The following is a 24,116-nucleotide window of genomic DNA, read 5'->3' as shown; positions in this document are numbered from 1 at the left end:
TTTTCCCTCATCCCCCACTTTCTCTTCATATTGCTCTGAAACTCCAGCTGCCTTTAAACATGTTTCTTTGTAATGGATCTCCTCTCCTGCAGAGCTGCTGCCATTACCTTGACTGCTTTGACAAAGAACATACAGCATGTGTTGGTGTTACCAGCCTGGCCTTTCAACTGAAGGCTGAGCATGCAAGTGATGACCGTAGCAAGTAATAGTCAAGACTAAGGTTTCTGTGGTGCTTTCTCCAAAAATCAGCTAGGAGACTTCCTTAATTCTCTGGGCTGGCCTCAAAGTATTCTTCATCAGAAAACCACATCTCGCCTACCACAGGAGCAGCATGAGATCATAGAGCCATAGATTGGGTTGGAAGGGACCTTAAAGATCACCATGGGCAGGGATGCCTTCCACTAGACCAGGCTGTTCAAAGCCCTGTCCAACCCGGCCTTGAGCACTGCCAGGGATGGGGCAGCCACAGCTTCTCTGGACAGCGTGTGCTAGTGCCTCACCATCTTCACAGTGAAGAATTTCTTCCTTATATCTAATAGAAATCTCCCCTCTTTCAGTTTAAAACCATTTCACCTTGTGGTATCCCTACATGCTCTTGTACAAAGTCCCTCCCTCTCTAGATTTCTTGTAGGCTGCCTTTAGGTACTGGAAGGCTGCTGCAAGATCTCCCTGGAGCCTTCTTTTCTCCAGGCTGAACAACTCTCTCAGCCTCTCTTGATAGCAGAGGTGTTCCAGCCCTTGTGTCATCTTTGTGGCCTCCTCTGGACTCTCTTCAACAGGCCCATGCCCCTCTTTGTGTTGGGGACCCCAGAGCTGAATGTAGTACTGCAGGTTAGGTCTCACAAGAAGAGATTACAGGGGCAGGATCACCTCCTTCAATCTGCTGGTCATACTCCTTTTGATGCAGCCCAGGATGTGGTTGGCTTTCTGGGCTGTGAGTGTGCACTGCTGACTCATGTTGAGCTTCTCATTAAAAACCACCCCGAGTCCTTCTCCTCAAGACTGCTCTCAATCCATACTCCACTCAGCCATAGTTGCGGTTGGGATTGCCCAAACCCAGATCTCTGATGACAGTTTACCTCATCTTTGTTGCATTATTTCTTTGCCCACAGTGACTGCAGAAAAGGGTCACCAGAGTTCTGGGTCCTTTAGTGTTCCATCTACAGTTGTGATACTCTGTCCGCTCATGCATGATCAAAGAAAAAAGGCCCAAGTAATTCTCCTTGTCCCTGTACCAGAGGCCCTAAAGGAGTGCCATTGCTATACATAAAGCAGAGTCCTTTCTCCAGTCATAGGATCAATCTGTTTACATTAACTAGAGGTCTGGATGCATCTTTGGCAGAAAGCTGGGTTGTCTCATTGCCCTCAGTTTTCCTGAGAGATCAACTGCTGTATCAGTTATCCTTCAGAGACATTCACAGATTTCTGTTTTTAAATGCTGAGGACTTACCATTTGCAGAAAATAATACCTAACAATTGGAATTAAGCACTTTGTTCAACCAAAGTGTTTCCAGAAAACTTTTAAGAACTTGAATCCTACCTGCAGGAGGAAAAACACTTTCTGCCCATGCTGTGTATCTGTTCCTTTGCAAAAACTTCCTCATACAGAAGCCTCTGAGATGTAAGCAGAATATTTGTTAATGCATAAATTAGTTTGGCCATATTTGCACTGCAGCCCTTGACTCTAAAGAACTTTTGAGAGTAACCTAAAAGGCACTGATCACTATGGTTTTCCCAGCTTTAGTCACCAGTTCCCCTTTTTTAGAGAGTAATCACATTGGGCAGACTATACTGTTGGACAAATAGATGGCATTTTGTTATGATGTTTAAAACTAACTTAAAGCATTACCATTTCCAAACCCAGCTTGCCTAATTCCTTTCCATGGACCTTGTTCCATCTCTTGGAGGAGATCTTGTAAGTAATAAAAAAAAAAAGCCAAGATATGAATGCTCTCCAAGTCTTCTGTCACCAAATGAGGTTAAGTCAGGACAGAAATGGGCTCTGCAGGTGCCCACAGGCCCACATAGTTTTGTTATCAGGATTTCAGAAGGCTCTGTGTGAAAAAGACAGGTCTCTGTTTTTGCTTCCAGATCTTCTCTCAATTTGTAAGGCCAAATTCTTTGCCTGAATCTTAGTTTGTACCTCATCACTGAGATGCTGGAAGGCTTAGACAAATACAATCTAAGTGTTGGCAACATCCATCTGAAATTCCAGAAATAGATGAGATTCAGCTCCTGTCATAAATCTCCACTCGTGCTTCTCAGTAAGCGTTATGGTCTAGTTCAGGCATCAAAGAGGAATGTTCTAAGGGTAAGGCAGTCCTGCAGGTTGAGATTTGATGTAACAGAAGAGCTGATTTTACAGCTGTCAAGACTGAATGAGTGTTGCTTGTTTTCTATCCCAGCCTAAAGCCTTTATCTCCCAAATCCTTCCTCCCTCTCTTGTTTTGGATCTAGTAATTTCCTGATGCTGGGATCCATCAGTTCAACTAACCCTGAGAAGAGTTGTGTCAGATCAGCCAGGCCAGCAGGCCAGACCAGTGCCACAAGACAGAGGGGATACAGCCTCCTCTTTACATTGCAGTGGGTTGTGCAGCTGGCTTGGCTTTTGTTCAGGTAGGGGTCTGGGAGTTCTCTTCCAGGCGTTTTAGTGTGGTTGCTGCTTGTACTTGCCCACAATATAAATGTGTATGTTAGACAAGAACTCAAAGGAGAAAAACACATTATTTACATGCAACTTGTAAAATACAAATTCATTTCTCTAAACAAGATAACAAGGTTTTATTGAAGGACAAAGTCAATAAAGCAAAAGCAAACAGCACTGGGCGCATGACCGTAGCCAGAGGCGCACATGATTGGTATTTGTTACAGGTTTATATACTTTCACTATTCCATTAGTCACATACATATTCATAATTCCTGTGTATAGGCAGGGAACATTATAATTAAGTCCAGTGATTTATTATCATAAGTCTCCTCCTCTTGGTGCCTGCGCACTGCTCTTCAATGATTGTGGGCAGGAGTCTTGAGGATGAAGCAAGCAGTCTTCCTCTTGTGAGTAGGGGTCTTCAAGATGAAGTAAGCAGTCTTCCTCACAGTGTACTTTTCACCTTTGGCACAGTTGAACACCCCAGTAATCACACAACTCGCTAAAACCAGCCATAGCTGTAATTATTCTGATAACTAGCAAAGATTTAAAACAGTGTGTCCTGCCTGCAAAATTTATAGCAGGACGGGCAGACAAGGAGTATCCCAAGCTAGCAGATGTTTGGGAGGCTCTGTCTCTAAACTAACTGATAAGTAGAAGGATGGTGTGAAATAACTCATTCATGTTTAGTGGGGTCATTAAATCTTGTTATCTCACCACAGACTTACAACACAAACATTGTTCTTTAAAACTAAAGATACTTTAGAGGACTAGTATGAAACAACTCACATTTAGTGGGGCCACTAAATTCCACAGGCTAACAACATAAATATTGTTCTCTTTCTACAACCTAAGTTAAGCTAAAAGTACTTTAACTCTGTGTTTTCCAGGCACTAGCTTTTCTTATATCAAGCCCTGCCCCCTTTTCCTTTACAGGTTCTTTTACTATGGGATTCCGTTTTGCTCAAGAGTTCTGACCTTTCCTTAACTTGTTGTCTAATCTTGTGTCTTTATCGAGCTTTGTTTTTGTTGCTGTAAACTCGTATAGTTATATCCACATACCCACACCTGTGATTTGCGAAAGCCAATACATTTATGTGTTTATCACAAACTGGTTTTGAACACTCATGTTTTCTGGAGGTGCTTTTGTAAGTCACTTCCCAGTGCTGAAGCCTTCTGTTACCAGAAATAATATTGTAATAATGGTGCAATGTGCCTTAGGGTGCACTCGTCAAAGAAGAATGACTTATGGAATTAACCTCTTTTAACCTCCTACCCTGTCACCTTGAAAATCCCCACACCAAAAAATTGTACAGTCCAAACAATTACACATCTAAATGTCAGTATTTGAGGAACTTGTTTTTTTTCTGTCACTGTGATCTTTTTATTAATGTAACTATTTACAACTATCAACTACATTCCCTGGCATCTTAAATTAGTGATCATTTTCAGAGATCAAGATATGCCTTGTCTTAGAAATAATGATCTGAAATACAAGTTTATTTATAGCAGATATGGGGTTTGTATCTTCCCACATAAGCCCATCTCTGTTTCTGCTGCTCTGCAAACTGCTCTAAATAGGCATGCCATGACTGTACTTCCTCTCTCTTCCCAGGAGACTTTATTTCATCAGTGAATGAATCACTAAAACTTCTTGGTGTAAAGCACCACAGCACATCAAAATACACGCACTGCATGGGCTCACACCCACTGGCCGCTAGGAAAGCCTGTTCTGGTTGCTCAGTTCACCAGTAAACAATCTAAATAATGCTCTAATTCCAAATATGCAAACAAGATTGAGGGAGGGAGGGGTCTCTTTTTTCTTCCTGATCTCTTTCCCTTCTCTGCTTTTGACAGGGACAAACAGCATAGCCCGAGTCTCATATGAGTACAGGTCACTGCTGTGCCTGTGAGCAGGACAAGACAACCTGAAGAGAGCTTAGTGGGGCCAAGCTCATGCTGTAATACATTTGTATTAAATATGAAACAAATATTTCCTACCTTTTGCCTTGGTATTAACTGCTAACTGTTATGCCCTGAGATTAAAAACAACACTTCCCTGTGCTACAAGGTCAAAATGCAAAGCATGATTGCCCCAACTTTCCAGTTAAAATTCAAGAACTAGCACAAGGCAAATGTCTTTAGTTGTGTGACATAACTCACTTTTTCACTTTATAATCTTACCTCAGAATGGATCAGAGAAATAAAATAACCTTTCTCTTCTGAGGAGAGGTCTGATCTTTAAAACCTCACTTCACATGATCAGGCATTTATCTTGTGTAATGTCAAGGAAATCCCCAGGAGTCAGCAGTGGAGTTCCTCCTCTGTGGTGACACAGAACTAATGAATTCCCAAACTAGTGCACATCTGTCTTACTGCTGGAGCTGCTGATTTATGGGACATGATGAAGAATATCAGGTTCAACAAAGAGCTGGTGAGAAGTCAGAAATCTCAAGATGCTGGCCTGGAAAACCTGTGGCCATGCACCCACCTTGTCATGGGTCTTATCAGATTCCTACTGCCAGAGTCCTCAGAATACCTTAGTTTGCAGGGCCACATGTCAAGCATTTCTGACATCGCCTGAGGCCAGAGCAGGGTCAGGCACTACTGGCTGCTGTGGGTGCTCATATCTCTTTCCAAGGTGAAATCTGTTCTACCCAGCATTTCCTTCTGAGCACAGGCATCACTGCAGCCCAAACGCCATGATGTCAGCTGTCTGTGCAGCAATTTCTGGATGGGTTTTTCCTCCCAGTTGCATTCCTGGCTCCTCTTTCCCAGTTCAGGATTCTTTTCTTCTTTTCTCTCTCTCAACTTTTTTCAAGAGGAAGTGTCAGAAATGGATCCTGCAGCAGCTGGAGGAGCATGAACACAGTTGAGAGAGCAGAGCAAGTATTAAGGAATGACTGACAGGGGAGCATGGAGGACCAAAACTTATGTGGCTGTGTCAAGGGACAACAGGAAGAGAATACATAGGTGTTTATCAGCTCTTTAGCACCATCCCAAATCATTTTTTCCTATGCATTTGTGAGATTAAATACTTGTTCACTCTCATACACTCAAAGACAGAGGGTTGCATATACAGGATGTCTGAATGCAAAAATACAATGTAATCTTTATCCCAAATATCAAGATATTAGGAGCTTTTTAAAAATCTTGTAATTCACTTTAAATTTTGAACTATTTGATGGAAGCAGCTCTGCCTTAGCAGGTTGGGAATAAGATCATAAGAAGATAAAGTACTTGCTGTCTTCAACCATTTCCTATGCAATGTTGTTTCCCATAGCAAACGCTTTGTGAATAAAGAGGGCTGCAGAAGGTTTAGTCTGTCAGGTGCTGGCAACAAGAACATTCTCGTTACTGAAAGTCACAGAGGGAGTAGAACTTTTAAGTGAACAAAGATGTCTTGCTGAATTGCTTTACATTGCTAAATACTCTTTCATCTACCTCCAAGAGGACCCAGTTTTCAAACAAAGGTCCAGATCATTCCAGCTTTCTCCCACAGGTTAATAGAGCTGTCACAGCACAATTTGCAGGGAGAGGCTTTGTGTCTGAACAGACCGATATGGTTTTCATGTTAGGCCAGTACCAAACAACTCAATTACATTTCTCTTCCAGGAATAACATTAAAAATCATAGCAGCAAACACCATGAACTGGAAGTAAAGAGGTAAGAGATTGAAAATCTAGTGAGCGTCTATAAGTTCATACTACTCAAAACATTGGCAGAGTAAATACCACAGATGAATTCCAGTGAATGTTAAAAATTTTTGGTCATTTACAAATTGGGTGGGAGGGGGAATTCTTTTTTATCTGCTTCCTTCTTTTGGTTTCTTAACTGAGTTAGCTGTAGTTCTTTACATGAGATGCCTAGAAGAGGGATAATGGAAGAGCACAAGGAAGGTGGCTGATCTCCCTGTTAGACCACTGTAGTCTAATGCTGTTCACCTGCTGATCACTACCTGATGTATGAGGCATCCACAAGTCTTACAATAGATGCATTTCATATCTTTCTATGTGTTATATTTGGAGAAACTCCTTATATTCCATGAATTCAATTTTTGTTCAAGTTTATGTGCCAGAAATTGGGCTGCAGGGAAATTACTGCCTTGATATTGATTATCTGTCTTCTTATGGGTGCATTGGTTTCAGTTTTATGAGGATGAACCCAAGCATCAACATACAATAACTGTCAAGGCAAGACTTTAGAGTAGTAAATAGTTTGCACAATGAATTTTCTTCTTTTAATACATATAAGATTTCTCAGTGATTTTAAGAGCCTGAAACTTGAAGTGGTAGATGGAACCATTCTCCCTCTGAAATATATTTCTTTCTACCTTCACTTGCTACCTTTCAAGTTCTTGTGCTAATTTTTAGTGAGGGAAAAAGATCATCAAGGAAAACTAATTTATTTCTTACTTTCTGACTTGACATTAGCTTTGCTTCTTGCTCCCTAAGCTCAAAGAAAATAAAGCAGTATACAGAATTATCTCCTGTAGGTTCTGAACTCCTGTAGGTTCTACAGATTTCCTGGGTTAATAAGTATTTTTTTCTTTTGGAGCTGATTAATAGGATCAGATATTGCATTGACTCCAGTTCTCTCATCTCCATCTCCATAAAAATAACTCTTTTTTTCTCAGTTCTCTCTCTCTTCAGCTCTCCTTAAGCTACCAGTTTTAAGACGTCCTCATCCACTGATGGTGAAAACCATATATTTCATTAACCTTTTTTCATGGAGGCACAACCAGTCATTCTGACTTCCTTCCTAGCTGCCTGCTAGACTGTTAACAGAGTAATTTCTTTGACTCAGTTGGAAGCTCAAGGTGAGAAACATCAGCTGGAACAAAACCAAAAGACTGCAAAATTTTCCTGTCTGGTTTGACAAAGGGAAAAAAAACCCCATGACCCATTATGGGATTTCTCTAACAATTGCAGTAAATATGTGTCTTTCAGTGCAAGTGCAGAAGGAAACCCTGCCTCAGAAGTCATGGTTTGAGTTGCTCTTTAATAAGTTTCTTCAGTAAATCAAAAATGTTGTTAACGTATGAAGCAGAGATGCCACCAAACTTAACACACCTTCTAGACCTGCTGGTTTGCTATGTAAGTTTCACAGTTAGAAATTGCCAGTGGCTTTCCCAGCTACCTGCTTTGCTGTCAACAGAAATGTTCCACAGTCACATTAACAGTGCATGATCAAAATTTCTCCATTGGCTTCAGACATTATAGTTAATGAATCTTTGCCTCAGCACAGGGCTGGCACTGGGAAAATCCCTAGGTGAAGCTGGCAGAGCAGAGGGTTTCAGTAGAACAGTGCTGCTTGACTGAAAGAGTTGAGTCACTCTTCCCAGAAGGGTTCAGAAAGCAGTCAGCCATATGAAGTACAGCGAGAAATAACTCAATGACTTTAATCTCTAACATCCCTATCCAGCCCATCTTATTTTGAGAATCAACCAATCAGTAAGTTTTTCAGCATTTGCTTTTTTTTCTTCCCCCTCCCTTGTTTGTACTACTTTTTAGCTCTTATAATTTGTGTAGTGTTAAAAGGCTTTGACTGAGATTCTGTCCTGCTGTATTAGTGCATTTCCTTGCAGAAGGAGGATCTTTGTCCTGAAAGCTTCCAGTTGGTAAAAGCAGGCGATACAGGGCTAGGAGAAAGGGAGAAATCTCTTTCGACTGAGGAGGAGTTGAACTACAGTGACATCAAGTGATTCATACAAGCTTGGCAATCAAAGCTGCCCAACCCTTACCTAGTGCTCTGAGCACAAGATACTCTTGCTGTACTTGCCTACTTTCCCTTAGTCAGAAATCTGATGGCAGTGATGTCACCTTTGTCCAGGGAGCCTTGAGGCGGCCAAACATCACCCTTATTAATATTAATTGAAGATGTTTTAAGTACTCTAACACTGCATGGTTTCCTCTGTTGGCAGTTCTGCTGGTCATAGTTCTGCTTTCTGCCCAATCTTGTACTAATCATAGGATCAATCTCATCATCACTTAATGGTTTGGGTTGGAAGGGACCTTAAAGCTCTTCCAGTTCCAACCCCCTGCCATGGGCAGGGACACCTTCCACTAGACCAGGTTGCTCAAAGCCTTGTCCAACCTGGCCTTGAGCACTGCCAGGGATGGGGCAGCCACAGCTTCTCTGGGCAACCTGTGCCAGTGCCTCACCACCCTCACAGGGAAGAATTTCTTCTTTATATCTAATCTAAATCTCCCCTCTTTCAGTTTAAAACCATTTCACCTTGTGGTATCCCTACATGCTCTTGTACAAAGTCTCTCCCTCTCCAGATTTCTTGTAGGCTGCCTTTAGGCATTGGGAAGCTGCTACTAAAACGTTTTCTCTCTGAAGTGTTGAAGACAGAGCATTTGACTCTGTTCAGGAGGCACACCAAACACCCCTCTGCTTTACCGCACTTTTGAGTAAAGCACTGCTGAAAGCTCTTAAAAACACATCTCTGCCTAGTGAATTATTTTAAAACAACTGCTCTATTAAAATTATCTGGGAAGAATGCAACCCCCTCCCCCCCACACCCCCGGCACCACCTCTGGATGTTTTAATCGCAATATCGTGTAACAATTAGCACCGGTTTAAGGTATGAGGTTAGGCTTAACCGCAGGTGGCGCAGCCTACGCTAGGTGCACCAGAGAAAACTGGGGAACTTCAATCACTTCATGGCAACAGTTTCTCACATCAACCGCACCCCATAAACACACCCGCAGCCTCCTGCGGTGCTGTCGGCGCGCAGCCGGCGGCCATGGCCCGTGGGCCACCCTTACGCCACGCCTGGGACCCCCCTTCAGGGACAGCGCCGCCGCGAACACCCCCCCGCGGCCGTTGGGCCCCTCGGCCCCCTTGGTCCCAGACCCCGCCGCTGCAGGCGGGGCCGAGGGCGGGACCTGCCCTCCCGCAGGGTGTCGCGGGTTTCACCCTCCCCTTAGGCGGAGGAAGGAGGTGGAGTCGGGAGGGAGGGGAGCGGTTGTCTGGTTTCCCGTTATCAGCCGCAGCCAGGCTCGCCGGGTTGCGGATGTGAAGTGGCCTTCGGCTGGTCTGCCCGCCGCCGGCCCCGCTCCTCGGAGACCGGCGAGCAGCCACTGGCAGCAAGCGGGGCCGGGCGGCGGGGCGCTGCTGGCCGGACTATGCCGTGTCGGGCGCCGCTCCTCCTTCTCCTCCTCCTCGGCCCGGTGCGGGCCTCAGGTGCAGGTGGGTGCAGCGGGGAGCTGGGCTCGCTGCGATCGCGGCCGGCGGCGCGGGGTTGGGCGCTGCCGCCCGGGCTTCGCTTCTCGGTGCTTCTGCCCCCCGACAGGCTTCCGGCCCGGGCGTCAGCGGAAGCCTGTGGTGCGAGGGCCCGGGCTGGGGCGGTACTGGAGGCGGCTGTGGTGGGGACAGCGGGGCCCGTCCCACGGGTGAGGGAGCACAGCAGTGGGGAGAGCGGGACTGTCGGCCGGGTTCACCCTTCCCGAGCTTCGGCTGTGCCTGTCCCTCTGAAGGAGACAAGTCCAGGTTTCTCCTGCCCAGCCCGGGGTTGCTGCTCCTAGAAACGTGCCGTGGTGTGGGCTCTGCGCCGGGCACGGAGCGGGAGGGTCCGTGAGAGAGCAGCTAAAACCTGTCCGGTTCAGCCGATTGCAGGGGGTTGGTACGGTGTATGTGTATGTGGCTGTAGTGTGTGGTGTGCCACCCATTTGTCAGCTGTACTGGAATCGTAGAATCAAAGAATCAGCTTGGTTGGAAAAGATCTTAGATTTCATGGAGTCCAACCGTTACCCCAGCACTGCCAAGTCCACCACTAAACCATGTCAGTGAGAGCCCCATCTACAGTTTGTGAACATTTACAGGGGCAGTGATTCCAGCACTTCCCTGGACAGCCTGTTACAATGTCTGAGCACCCTCTCTGTGAAGAGATTGTTCCTGATGTCCAATCTACACCTCTCCTGGTGCAGTTTGAGGCCATTACTTCTTGTCTTGTCACTCATTCCTTGGGGGAAAAGACTGACCTGTGCCTCACTACGTCCTCCTTTCAGGTAGTTACAGAGAGTGATAAGGTTTCTCCTGAGCCTTCTATTCTCCAGACAAAACACCCCCAGTTCCCTCAGCTGCTCCTTGCAAGACTTACTCTCCAGACCCTTCACCAGCTTTGTTGCCCTTTTCTGGACCTGCTCCAGCCCCTCAATATCTCTCTTGTAGTGAGGGGCCCAGAACTGAACACAGGATTTGAGGTGCAGCCTCAGCAGTGGCCAGTACAGGGGGACAATCACTGCCCTGGCCCTACTGGCCTCATTATTTCTAATACAAGCCAGGATGCTGTTGGCCTTCTTGGCTGCCTGGGCACAAGCTGCTCATGTTCAGTGGCTGTCAATCTGCACCCCCAGGTCCTTTTCCACTGAACAGCTTCCCAGCCACTCTTCCCCAAGCCTGGAGCATTGTATGGGGTTGTTTTGGCCCAAGTGCAGGACCTGGCATTTTGCCCTGTTGAGCCTCACACCACTGGCCACATCCCATTAATGCAGCCTCTCCAGATCCCTCTGCAGAGCCTTTGTGTGCTCCAGCAGATCAACATTCCTGCCCAACTTGGTGTTGTCTGCAGCCCTACAGAGGGTGCACTCAATCCCCTCATCCAGATTATCAGTAAAGATGCTAAACAACACTAAAAACTAGAGCTGTCTCTATCTGATCTTGTGAATTGACAGTTTGGGTAGGAATGGATTTAGACTATATATAAATGCTTTGCCATAGTGGAGGCCCTGAAAGCAAAGTTCTTCCGGTTGGGCCTAAGCTGTAGCTGATGAGTATATAATCCTGGCTTCACTGTGTATCCCAGCAAGTGCGGAAGAGCTGCTGCAATGTATCTTGGATGAGGTATGTGTACAGCGTGGTCTTTATTCTGTCATGCAAGTACCTCCATGAGTTCAGTGTGTCCACTGTCACCTTTTGTTGTGTTCTTCAAGGTCTGGCTGACCAGCCTGTGACTGGTGAGTCCTGTACAGCTGCCTGGCTGTTAGGGAGCACCTAACTTAGCAGGCTTGCAGTTTGTGGATGGACTCAGGAGTCCAAATGCCCATGGGTGGGTTGGGGCAAGCCAGGGAGACCTGCTGCAGTCAGTGTGGCCCAGTCCCATCCCAGCTCCAGTAGCGGATTTCCTAGGGAGCTGTTCTGGTGTTTGGCTTGTGGGTAGGACCTCCTCCCCCTCTGTGCTCTCTTTTGTAGGCACAGTGTACCGTGTTTCTTCTGGTGTAAATGGTGATGCTACACTTTAAAATCTGAGCCAAAGGAATAGCCAGCAATTGTTGCCTGTCCCCTCCTGGCCACACGTTTCTCTTATTGACATCTTGCAGGCTTTGGTGCTTGTCTGACTGTATGAGAAGCCAGTTTAGTACCAAAGAAGGACAAAAGTCCATTAACACACATACCCCCCACCCATTTTACCCCCCTATCGACTTCTTTTTTTTTGACAGCAAAAGGCCATGTTCTCAGGCTGCTGTGAGGGAGGGGATCAGAAATTATCCAGGAGCAGGAATGGATGCTGTGAAACTGATAGCTACACCAAGCTGAGCTGCTTTCACTTACTGTAACTTGTGGCTTCACACCCTCTGTGCAAAAGCTTTGACTTGTGGTTTGAAGAGACAGGAAGTCTCTGTGTCAGGAAAAAAAACAATCTTGAGTGTTGTTTGGGAGATGCTTAAAAAGAACTGGCTCACTGAGACCACCTTCCGGAGGGAAAGGAAGGATTGGACGTTTCTGCCTTGCCCTGGCTGTGGTGGCTCTTGTTTTTATAGGATGCTTGCATATGTAAGTGCTTTTTTCCTGAAGTGTACATTTTGTTGCTTTGGCTCACACAAGCTGAAGATCCTTACAGAGTACAGTGCGTGATTTCAGCAATCTCAGTAACTTCCCTTGTCAAGTTGAGATGTCTAACTGAAATATGGATGGGTTCCCTTGGGGCGCTACAAACCCAGCTCCTCAGTGCAGGAGTAAGTGCCTTGTGGCACGCAGCATCTTGATATGCAACTGCAGAGCTATAGATTTGGTAACTGCCAGTGGTTTTGAACCTGGTAGGGGAAATGTTCTGGTTTTGAGTGCTAATCTAAAGTAGAGTAATCAGTGTGAAGTCCTGATTGAGGAGAACATGGACCAGCTGCCCTCATTCTTCATTGCTTTCTGTTATTTCCCCCACCCTTTTTTTTTTCTGAGGGGAGAAACCCAAAGCCATTGCTTGTGTTTCGTTCTGACAACTTTCTTGATGTTTGTAAAATCAGTTTCTATTGGATATCGGAGTGCACAGATTACTGATGGTGGGAGATACCTTGCCACATGCTAGACCAGTGGTAAGAGTGCAAGAAAGAATCTGCATGTCTAGAAAGTGAAAACTTTTCTTAAATGAAGAAAACATACAGGAGATTAATAGGTAGTGTTTATAGGTATAAGGAAACTCAAACAGGTTTGCAGTGCTCGATGATCCATCTGCAGCCTATGGCAATGTGTGTTTGCCTAAGAGCACTACTTAACAGTAGTGGCTAAGAGGCTAAGGAATTAGTAGCATGCCTAATTAAAACTTTGAGAGCTTAACCTGGTTATTTTGTAAATGGACTTAAGGTTTAATGAAACTTTATGAAGGTTTGTGTCATCTCTTTTCTGTACGTAGAGGATGTTAAGAGCCTAGGATGATGACCTTCCCAAAGATAGCACCATCAGCATCAGTGTGCTGTCTAGTGCTGTGTAACAAAACAGGTATAGAAATCAAAAAGAAAAAAAACTTTTTAATGTTATATCCCCATGTTCCCAAAGAAGGCTGGGGACAGAATTTAGCTGAAGTGCTTCATCATCTGATCTTATTTATGTGAAAAAAACCCAACTATATTTAAGGAGATTATTGTCTTAACAGAAAATGAAGTCTTATAATGTGGGATATCATGTCATGATTGTCTTTGAGCTTAAGACCTGTTGACCCCGTATGTTTGGTGGTGTAAGGGGATCCACTACATAGGCATATATGAGTCAAGTATAGAAGTAAAACCTTTCTCCCTTTTAGGACAGGTAGGCAGTGAAGCCATTGCCCAGCAAGGCCATGCAGGCTCTGTCCTTGGAGGTTCAGGACCTGCCTGGGGAAAGCCCTGAAGAGCCAGTTCTTATGCCAGAGCTGGCTCTATTTGTGCCAGGGGCTTGGACTAGAGAGCTCCCAGAGGCCCTTCCCACCTGAGCAAGGCTGTGGTTACAAGTGTGAGGCTGTTTTGGTTTTGCAGGCATTAGAAGATTGCATTTTCCTGCCTTCCTCACCTCATCCTACTGGTGGTAATCACAGCCTCTTGCTTTTGGCTGTCCCAGTTCCTTACTGTTGATCTCCATGTCTTTCAGTGTTTTATAGCTCTTCAGCCTGCTGGTTTGCCCTGTTTGCTAACATCTCCCTCCAGCTGCTCCCCCACCTCTCATTTGTCATTCTTTACTTCACCCTCCCCCTCCCCCCCATTTCTCCAGCCTTTGGTTCTCTGCCTTTTGCTCAGCTGCCGTTCATCCATCCAACTTTTCCTTCCTCTCTTCCTTCTTCCCCCCTCCCCCCCTCCCCCGCTTTTTTTTCCCTACCCCTCGGCTGCCAGCACGGTGCCTGGCCTGTGGCAGTTCTCCAGTCCCGGTAGACAGCTTCCTTCTCCACCCTCCTTGTGTCAGCAGAGATGCAACCTTTTGCTCTCCGCTTCCGTGTTGCTTGCCTCCTGGAAAGCTGCTGGAGAATGACTGCAGTCTTTGTTCACCACCAGAAGTTCATAGCGTGACCAAATTTGGGTGGCCATTGCTACAAGTAGAAGGCATGCCTCTAACAGAGGTTTCTGTTCTTTTTACTTTGTGAAATCAGTTTCAAAACGGATGAATTTTGAGGCTTGCAAGTGGAATGGTGCTTGTGAATGGCTTGAGAAGGCTTCCCTACCCCCTTTCCTGGAAGATTTCAGTGAAGCAACCTCTGTGGTTTTGAACAAGTTAGCAGAAGGCAGATGGGCAGGAAAAATGTGATCTGAGAAGTTAACACAGTAAAATGTAAGATGCAGACAATTTAAATCGATGAGCTTTTGTAATGGGGTTTATTTTTTTTTGTATTGGACTTGATACTTTCAGTACTATGTTCTGTATGGAATAAATAAAAATAGTAAGTTGCATTTCAGTGCTTTATGGATAGCGGGGACTTAAATGTATTGGTATAAGTGCAGCTAGAAATGGAATGAGGAAAAATGGTTTGCCTGCAAAGCAATTAAAATATAATATATGGTGAAGGAATTTAGAGATCAAATCTTAGCTACAGTGTAGTTGAATGTTGCAATAACTGGTTTTATTCCTCTTCTTACTTTAGAATCTTCTCCCCATTTACCAGCACCAAAGGATGTGATGATTTATTCCTATAACTTTCATAGCTTGCTGAAGTGGTCTCCTGTTGAAGTGGATAGAGGCTTGGTGTTATATACAGTCAATTATAAAACGTAAGTAAATAGTTCTTAAAACAACCAAACTGATTTTGTACTAATCCAGTAACACAATTAGTTAAAACAAGCAAACAAATAAAACCAACCAACCAAAACCCACCTAGAAATGAACAAACACAGACATAAAAGATGTCTATTACACATGCTTTTATGTATACCTGAAAGCAGAATCTGAAGCCTGACAATCTCTTAGCCTGTGATATGTCTGCTGAACTGAGAAAAGATTGAAGACCTGAAGTGCGCCCAGAAACGTTGCATAGTTTCCTGTGGAATTTTAGCCTCACCAAATTCTCTCTTGCTAATTTTAATTTTCTGCAGATCCTGAGGAGGTGCAGGTGCTGAAGGGGCTGGGGAATTCAGGTGGCATGGAAGTGGTAGTTTTGTAACACGTTCTTGCATTCCAAAAATTGTCTTAGTGGAAGGGATTGTATTTTAGGTTGTTGCACAGTTCTGCTGGTGCTTTATTTGTCCTTTGTTTTGCATTGCAGAGGAGCCTTCAATAAGTGGGATGAGATGAACTGCACCCGGATCACCCACACTGAATGCAGTCTCCCCTGGTCACTTAAGGAGCGGCGCTGGACTCTTGTTTTGCGTGTGAGGGCTGAGCTAGGGCAAGTGACTTCTGACTGGGTGGAAACAGATCCCTTTGTGGCAGAGAGAAACAGTAAGTGCTGAGTCAGTGTCTCTCTCTCAGAGGAGATTTCTTGGGAAAAAGAAAACCCTGTTGTTTGTTGTAGACTTTCTGACTCTATTATGTACAAAAGCCAAATGAGAGAACTGTAGGTGAACAAAGACCACAAGGCCTTGGTGTGGTACTAGGAAACTGATAATACTTAATTCCTCTGAAGTGGGGTTAGCAGTGCCCTTTTTCAATAAGTATCAAAAGAGAAACAAATTAATTTCCTTGGGTGGTTGAGCCGTATAAGAGGTACAACATTACTGTGTTAGAGTTTTCCATTTTGTTATTTCCCCACTTAGCACTGTCACACACGCACATACACTCCCTTGATTTGTTGTGGTCTGAGTACAAACTGCCTGTTTCTGTTGAACAGATCCCCTTTCTGAGAAATATAAACTGTCCTGACTACTGTGTAGAAGGGTTAAGGGCACACATTAAATCCTGTTAAATATATGAACAAGCATATTGTTCTTTATAAGATCTGTTCTTTGCCTTGCTGTGATTAGTTACAGGGTTACAAGAAAGTAAATATCCGAGCTTAAAAACACCTCAGAAGTAATAATGAAGCAGAGGAACAGATTTATTGACTCTTTAGCTCAAGTTCTCCCATATCTTGTGAGGAGCAGTGGTAGTCCATGCTGCAGAGTGTGATGCTTTCCCTGGTGACTTCTGTTCTAAATCTTGGAATTTCTCTAGCAGTAGAGTACAAGGCTGAGGAATTGCCCAAATCCTGCACTGAAGCCTACAATCGACGTATCTATACCATCCTTGTACAGGATTGTTCAGGAGTGGGATCCTTTGAAGTTACGAGAGCTCTGGGCTCATGGGAATGCAAGACAAAGCAGAAGCTTGGTGTGGGAAAGACGTTTATGTGTCTGTTCCTTGGTGGGGAGCAGGAGGAATATTATGTGGTTGTTCCTGTGTGACTGTCCTGGAGATCAGTTCCTAGGCACTGAGACCATTGGCTGCTCAGTCAGGCTGTTCTCTTCCTTTAATGTTTGGTTCAGTCCCACTTGAGAGGGGAGCTTTAGGAATTTGCAAGGACACACAAGGCATTTGCAGTTGTACAGCAACAGGAAGTAGAAAGAAACGGAAATTTCTCTACCAATATAAAGATCCTGGGGGCAATTTTCTCTAAAGCAACAGAGGACAGAGCAGGTTGTGCTGGGAGTTTTGAGGTACAGTGAGTAATAGTTGCATGCAAGGATTGATTTTTACTTCAATAGTTACCCCTCTTTAGTATTCAATCAGCTGTAAACTACTCTTTGTATGAGTGGGGTTGTTCGAGATCCTGGAGTGCTTTAGAAATGCTGATAAGCTTAACTACTGAAAGAAGACAAGATACAACAGCTAGATGACCAGTGACCATGTATGACCTGTGATCACACAGGTCTCTGGTATTAGGGCTGACAGTACTTTATATAATATTTTTCATGATTTAGACCTCAGAATACTTGACTAAAGAAAGTTATAATCTTTAACCTATAGGGCAGATGGAGACATCAAAGCAAGGAATGGAAAGCTAGTTACTCCTCTTCCAATCTGTTGACCAGTGTGGTTTTTAGTGAATATGTAGTATGTGGTAGGCTAGTTGAAGGAAAAAAGAGGAACAAAATGGTATCACCATTAACTGAAGATAAATGCAGATACATTCTAGTGAGTATTTACTGAATTTCCAGGGAAAGGTAACAGGGAACTTTTTAGTTGTCTAGTTTCACTTATGCTTTCAAGTCTTTTTCCTTAGATTTGTAATAAAGTAAATATCTTAAATGCATGAAGTAGATGAGAAAATGTTGTATTCCCCATATTTAGCATGTTTGTTGAGAGTATCAAAGTAAGATTGGAGACAGTACATGGACCTGTTCTGCATGCCAGAGGTTCACTGCTCTTTCTCTATGTGCAGCTACTATAGGGCCTCCTAAAGTGAACAGTGTGACTGTAAGCTCTGACTCACTTCTCATTAGTGTCACGCCCCCGTTCGGATCGGAAGCAGGATACTCTCTTCAGTATCATGTGTCCTACTGGGAGAATGCAACAAGTTCTATTAAAAAAGTAAGACTTCTCTCTAATTTACTTTGCTCATAATGCCGTTGTAGCTAGGAGGGGCGAGTCGGTGTCTCCTGGCAAACAGCAGAAATGGAGGAAGAAAACCCTTATTTTTTCCCTAGTGGTGAATGTCACCATTTGGTGTCTTGAAAAATGAATTTGGTCTTGGCACAAGTATTGCATGCCTCACAGAATTTCAAAACCGTCTTTTCCTCTATGTGAAAGAAAGGTTAATGACATTGCAGATTAAAGGGGAGAATCTGCGCATTATCAAAGGTGGCTTTAAGATTCCAAAGGTTGCTTAGGCAATTTGGAAAAACTCTGAAATATCCTTCCTCCTTTCCTGTGCTGGGCTTGTTTGTGCTTGCAGCTTCAGTAACAGGCTGCTTTGGCCTGATGTCACCCACTCCTAGGGCAGAGGCAGGCAGAGTTATTAGAAAAGTGCTGGGGCAGCTGGGATGAGCTGTTCATATTGAGACTTAGAGGTATTGGTCTCATTGTGTGCTTATGCTGCTGTCTGTGGCCCTGATAATTGTGTTCTTGACAGGCCAGTGTTGCAGGGGAGGAAGTAAGTTGCATTTCACTAAAAATGAAAAAAGAGAAGATTCACACTAATGTAATTCTCAAGTCAAATGTTAAAAAACAGAAGCAGAAAAAACAATTTCTTTTAAAAACTCTTTGTTTCAGACTGAAAAATGCCTCTACTTCCTTCCTCTCTTGCACTAATGTGTATTTTTCTGACACACCTAAAATACCTTCATGTTTGGGATTCAGACAAGAGGTTATTCTTGTATGCTTCCGTAGGCCTCCCCGAGGCCCTTCTCCTAGCTCCTCACAGGTTAAAAACAACCGAAAGAGTATGCTGGCCATGTGGAGACTGGAGGCTTTACACTGCCCTAGAAAGAGCTGAGGGGATGGAAGCTCTTCGCTGACTACACCTCCATCAGTCTCCTCTGGTGGTGGAGGGGCACTTCTCATGGCTGGTTTTTCCTTCTGCCTTCCTATATCATGCTTGCTGCCTGAGCTGTTACAGAAGATGCATCAAAGCACCCAGCAGCACGTGATGGTTAAAATGAGACTGTGCATCCGTTCTCATGCTGTTACAGATGGTTTCAAATGATTGAGCTTGATTTAATTGGAAAAAAAAAAGAATTTTGCAATGCATTTGAGTAGGGAAGTTGGAATCTCACTGCTGCTCTTGTTCGGGAAAGCTGAAGTATGACAAACAAAATCTGCACTTTTTGAATGAGCAAATTAAATACGGGAGGGGATTTGTGTTGAAGACAGGTCTAGTTTTTACAGTAACACTTCTTTTTTTGTCTTTTTAACAGGAGACAAAGAAGAGCAATACATTATTCAAAATCAGAAATCTGAAGGAATTGACACTTTACTGTTTTAGAATTCAAGTAGAATTGTTGGCATACCCAGAATTCCAGTTACTTGGACTGCAAAGTGTCCCAGAGTGTTACAGAACTACAATCAGTGGTATAAATTGAATTTTGTTATATTTTTCTATGTATTGGGATGAGTGAAACATGAGCCTTAGGTCATGGAACTGTTAGTCTTATCTTGTGTTACACACCTGGGTATATACCAAGGGTATATTGAGATTAGATGTTATGAAGAAACTCTTCACTGTGAGGGTGGTGAGGCCCTGGCACTGGTTGCCCAGAGAAGCTGTGGCTGCCCCATCCCTGGCAGGGCTCAAGGCTGGGCCTCATGGGGCTTTGAGCAACCTGGGCTAGTGGAAGGTGTCCCTGCTCAGGGCAGGGGGGTTGGAACTGGATAAGCTTTAAGGTCCCTTCCAACCCAAACTAGTCTGTGTTTCTGTGATTTGTCAGGAGTGCTAAGACAGCACCACTAGTAGTAGTTCACAGTTGTCATTAATAGCAAAAGAATGAGGAATTGTTCAGTCAGTAATTAAGAGTCTTCATCTCCTTTGTAAATACTGCTGTGGCTGTTACTTGCTACAAATACCCGAAGAAAATACGAATACTTGATCTTCAGGGGAAGCCATTGATGAAGGAGATGGTGTTGTTCTTACAAATCCTCTCCCTCAGGCACTGCCTGCTTCAGGGCAGGAACATCCATCTCCCCTTTGACCTGCTTTCTTCTCTGACAACATGTTGAGTGCCATGTTTTTGTAGGAGATAAGTGAGAGGGGGAGTGCACATGCAAGATAATGGAGTTTGTTCATCTCTTGACTCCCTCTGTGTGACCACAGCCCATCTTCAGAATGCTTTTGAAGGTACTGGAGTACTTGTAGATGCAGTCTCTGAAGCCCCACAGGAGCTGACCTCCTGAGTAATACCAATCAAGTACTTGATCGCAAGCCCCAGAGCTGCAATGTTGGAGTGTCTGATGCTCCCTTGGCTTGAAAAGAGGTGTGTGTTCTGAAGGAGAACCCTCTGGCAATAATGGCCCTTGCTGACAGCTTGAGGGTGGAAAGACCGATTGTGCTCCCTGCCTGCCCTCTGACCACCAACAGTGATTCCTCCAGCTCTGCCTTTGCCCTGCTGGTGTGTCAAGCAGGAGCTTGCCTTAGGCTGTGCTGGTGACTGCCACATGGAATCACTAAACAAGCTACTTCTGAACACATATATGTACTTTATATATATACTTTGATTACTGAGTATAGTAAATTTCAGCTTGCTGTGTATTCTTTTACGTTTGTATAAATATGAATCTGCCATGTATATATTTGTTTTGGTTTTCCTCTTTTTCAGAGACAAGCAGAGCTTTATATATTGTACTAATATTTCTGTTGGTGCTACTTTCTGTAAATCTGGTAGCAGTTGGCTTGTTATTTCTGTGGAGATACCACAAAAAACTTAAATATTGGTCTCAGCCACTTTTACAAATCCCACCACACTTTGAAGAGGTATGTGGAGATGTTTTATATTTCTCTCCCCTGTAAAAGACTGTGATGCTCTTGGAGTGAATATGAACAAAGTGTATGTTGTGTAATGGAAACAGATGTGAACAGTTGACTTAGTGCATAGAAAAAGAAATAGTTGAGTAGAAGAGGAATAAAATGGGGGATCATAACAAAAGTAACAGTTTGTACTAAGATACAAATGCTACTCTAATCCTGTTATGAAACCAGAGTTAAGATTCTGTTCCTTAACTACCCCTTGTCCTTCCCTTTCACTGCTTATCTAAGTCATCAAGCCTGAAACAGTTGGTCACTGGAAGCAAAAAGCTGTTGTGTGTTGCAGAACACATACTTGGGACCTGGGTCTCATTAAAAATCAGATATGGAAAAGCAAAACACTGATGGCTTTAAGAGCAGGGACTGCCTTGAAGGCTGAGGAGTACTTGGGGGGACCTTCTTGGGCCTTTTTTTTCTCCTATAGGTTTAGCAGTAGGTTATCCCGGGACATTTTCCTCCTTGTAGCTCACACATTTCTGCACTAGCCAGTATTGTTTTAGTCCCATCTTCCTCTTTTTAGTGTTTAAACAGGAAGTAGTCTTTAAGCCAAGTTTCCAATTTCAAAGTCCTTGTTTAGCATAAATTCCATATTTTTAAAAGCCTGTATTTGTTTGCAGGTCTCTAGATCAGTTCTTTGTATAGATCTGCCAGTCAGTGTAGTCCCTTGTACTATGATAATTCTGTGATTGTTGAGCTCTGTTTCCAGATTATTATAGATGTGTGGGTGAATGAACCCAGACTTCTTGCAGACCCCAGAGTAAATAATTTTCTCTCTTCCTGCTACCTCAGCTACCATTTGATGGGGCTCAGTGGAGGCACCTGTAGCACATATCAAGCAAAGCATAGCTCACATAGGAAGAAAAAAAATCCATGTGCTGTGTATTTAAATAGTTCAGTATCTCATGCAGAGGACTTGCAAAAACAGAGCTTGTCATTCTGTGTTCTGGAGTAATTGTAGTCATCTGGAGAATACACAGGATTTTTTATAATGGGTATTTCTAAAAGGGATTGACCAGCCTGGAGCTTCTCCTCTTTAGATATAGGAGTTTGCTTAAAGGCAGTTTTATATGTACTCCTTGAGATGTTCAGAAAAATCACATGATTCCTTCTTTTACAGAAGGATCTTAGTTGTGGGGAGCAGTTCTACTGCAGAAATGCCTTCACAGAGCAGAACCAACTTGAGGTTCATTTATGTCTTGAATTTGCTGAAGTGGATGTATTTGAGGTTCCCATATAAAACGTTTGGGTTTAACACACTTGAAAAACTAGCCTGTTGCTCCTTAGCCATTAGCTATGATTACAGAGAAGGTGGTACCTTTATTTAAACTAAGGTTAAGTCTGTCCCACAACTGATGTGACTTGAACTGCCATCCCATCTCAGCCAGATTATGCCACCTCCTACAGTACAGAACAGGCTTTTGAGTAAAACTACAAGCTACACCTCTCTTTTAACAATGTGAAAGTCTTGGTATTCCAGACATTTGTTTTATTTCATTTTTAAATTCGGGAAGAAAATGTTCAATGGCAGGTGCGGGTTTTGGTTCAGTACCTGAAGATGGCTCCTATTCCCTCTGAAACACATCAGCTTAGTGGTAAGAAGAATATGTGGGGGTGGAAGGAGCAACAGGAAGCATTTCCTCTGGCCTGCATTCTTTCTAATGTTTCTTTCATCGATTATGTGTTCATTGTAAAGCTGATGACTTAATTTGGGAGGAAAAGGGAGCAGAAGGCAAGTCAAAGCAGAAAGTAGCTACAAGAGAAGCATGTCACTAGAGGTTGCTGATAGCAGTATGTAGATCTGACTTGCCTGGCACTGAACAAACCAGAATCTTGGCTTTCCTTTGCTACATCAGTGCTTTAGACAAGCTGTCAGTTGCTAGATTCCTGCTGTTGGAGGATGTGTCCCCAGCAGTGTAATAAAGAAGTGTTTTCTTCTGTGGCTTGTTCTTAACTAGCAGGATTTTGCTTATACTAACAGGAAAATAATATTAGCCAAAAAAATTACTAAAAAAGAAAAATAGGAAACACATGTGGCTTTAACTGAGCTTCAGTGGATGTTTTCATTATTGATTTTCTTTTTCCTCCCACAGAAATAAGATATTTTTATCTTTCTCCTTGTTCAGTGTAGTTTCAAGGAAATCCAGAATGGAACAGCTCTCACTGTGAATTCTGGTGTGAAGCAAGTTGGTGGTATCTGCTCTCTCTGTAACTTGTAATGCATCTGTTAGTGGCTTATATACCTAAATTGTTGTTTCTGGCTTTTCCCAGGATTTGAAGGACCTGAACATGCCTGTTCTAGAGGTGCCGCACTATGATGCTGAGGATGACCCTGACAACTTATCTGTTGTGTTTTGTGGAGAAGGAAGCCAGGCCCATGGCGGTGGTTTGGCTGGTCAGGCTCATTCACACAACATCGCCAGCAATAGTGACATAACTTAAGCCCAGCCTGGTGCGAGTGCCTGTACTGAGCAGTTGCAGAAGCTCCTGCCCAGGGGTGGTACATGTTGCTGCTGATGGGACACAAGGAGCTCTGGACAAAATGCAGCCACTGATGAATCCTGAGTGAGATATTGCTCCCTGGGAATAGCATGGACCCTGAGCTGTTGTTCAAAGGGCTTCTGCTGCTACACCAGCAGCTATGCTCTGCCAAAGAGACTTAAAAGGCAGAACATGGAAGAGAACACTAAATTGCCAGCAGACAGACAGATGGCTATATTAACATCATCACATTTCCCACCCCAACTTGAAACAAATCTTGTGAGAACCAATGGCACTTTATGGTAGGATGCAGTACAACGTGGACTGTTTCAGTGAGTGAATAATTCTACCAGGAACGACATTTATAGAGGCTTTTGTTTTGTTGCTTTATTTGTTAAGTCAGTGTTAGTGCTCAGTGTGTATTATATCCAGCCCAGTATGCTTTTCTGAATCATTTTAGGTACATGCAGGTTTCTGTGACAGCTTCTTCCCTCCAGATAAAAAGGGCAGTCTAATAAAAAAGAAATAGTACTTTACTCTCTTCAGCAGGAAACTGTGTAAAGAACAAGTCCCCAGGCAAGACCTCCTTATTCCTGCCTCCTAACACTCATAAGAAGCATTAATCTTTGCTCCTGCAGTGAGACAGTTGTTCTTCACAGCAAAATAAACTTTAAATACTCTTGCTTAGAATTCATAATACATTGGTAATTATCAAACACTAAAACCTCTTGTTGCCTATCAGTCAAATGAGAAGTTGACTGGGGGTTCTGGTTTGAGTGCCTTAAAGCAAACAACTTAAGAATTTAAGCCTCACATCACAGTCCTGTGGGGCCTGGAAGGTGTCTAATAAAGCACAAATTAACCACTTCTGTACTAAAA

The 24,116-nt window shown here is 43.7% G+C and overlaps 1 protein-coding gene across 2 annotated transcripts; it reads left to right on the top strand.

Annotated features, from left to right (window-relative positions):
- The first annotated feature begins 9,619 nt into the window (after positions 1-9,619).
- On the top strand, positions 9,620-24,116 carry IFNGR2 (interferon gamma receptor 2). Of its 2 annotated transcripts, none has more exons than XM_034060248.1 (7): positions 9,620-9,844; positions 14,973-15,099; positions 15,591-15,766; positions 17,685-17,833; positions 19,159-19,312; positions 20,554-20,708; positions 23,028-24,116. In XM_034060248.1, exons 1-7 carry the CDS (start codon positions 9,781-9,783, stop codon positions 23,196-23,198), a joined length of 996 nt encoding a protein of 331 aa, XP_033916139.1. In that variant the 5' UTR covers positions 9,620-9,780; the 3' UTR covers positions 23,199-24,116. The 2 variants fall into 2 exon arrangements, with proteins under 2 accessions (XP_033916139.1, XP_033916140.1); XM_034060249.1 differs by lacking the exon at positions 9,620-9,844 and adding an exon at positions 14,645-14,662.

This window comes from Melopsittacus undulatus, chromosome 2 (genome assembly GCF_012275295.1).
Source record: "Melopsittacus undulatus isolate bMelUnd1 chromosome 2, bMelUnd1.mat.Z, whole genome shotgun sequence".
In the NCBI taxonomy this organism is placed as follows: Eukaryota; Metazoa; Chordata; class Aves; order Psittaciformes; family Psittaculidae; genus Melopsittacus; species Melopsittacus undulatus.
The sequence above is the reverse complement of the archived record's forward strand: the minus strand, read 5'-3'. Positions and strand labels throughout refer to the sequence as shown.

What these genes read in the sequence shown, in the direction of transcription:
- IFNGR2 (XM_034060248.1), top strand. Translation starts at nt 9,781, where the DNA reads ATGCCGTGTCGGGCGCCGCTCCTCCTTCTCCTCCTCCTCGGCCCGGTG. An exon ending in GGTGCGGGCCTCAGGTGCAG is followed by an intron (nt 9,845 to 14,972) that starts GTGGGTGCAGCG and finishes TTCTTACTTTAG; the next exon opens with AATCTTCTCCCCATTTACCA. An exon ending in TATACAGTCAATTATAAAAC is followed by an intron (nt 15,100 to 15,590) that starts GTAAGTAAATAG and finishes TTTGCATTGCAG; the next exon opens with AGGAGCCTTCAATAAGTGGG.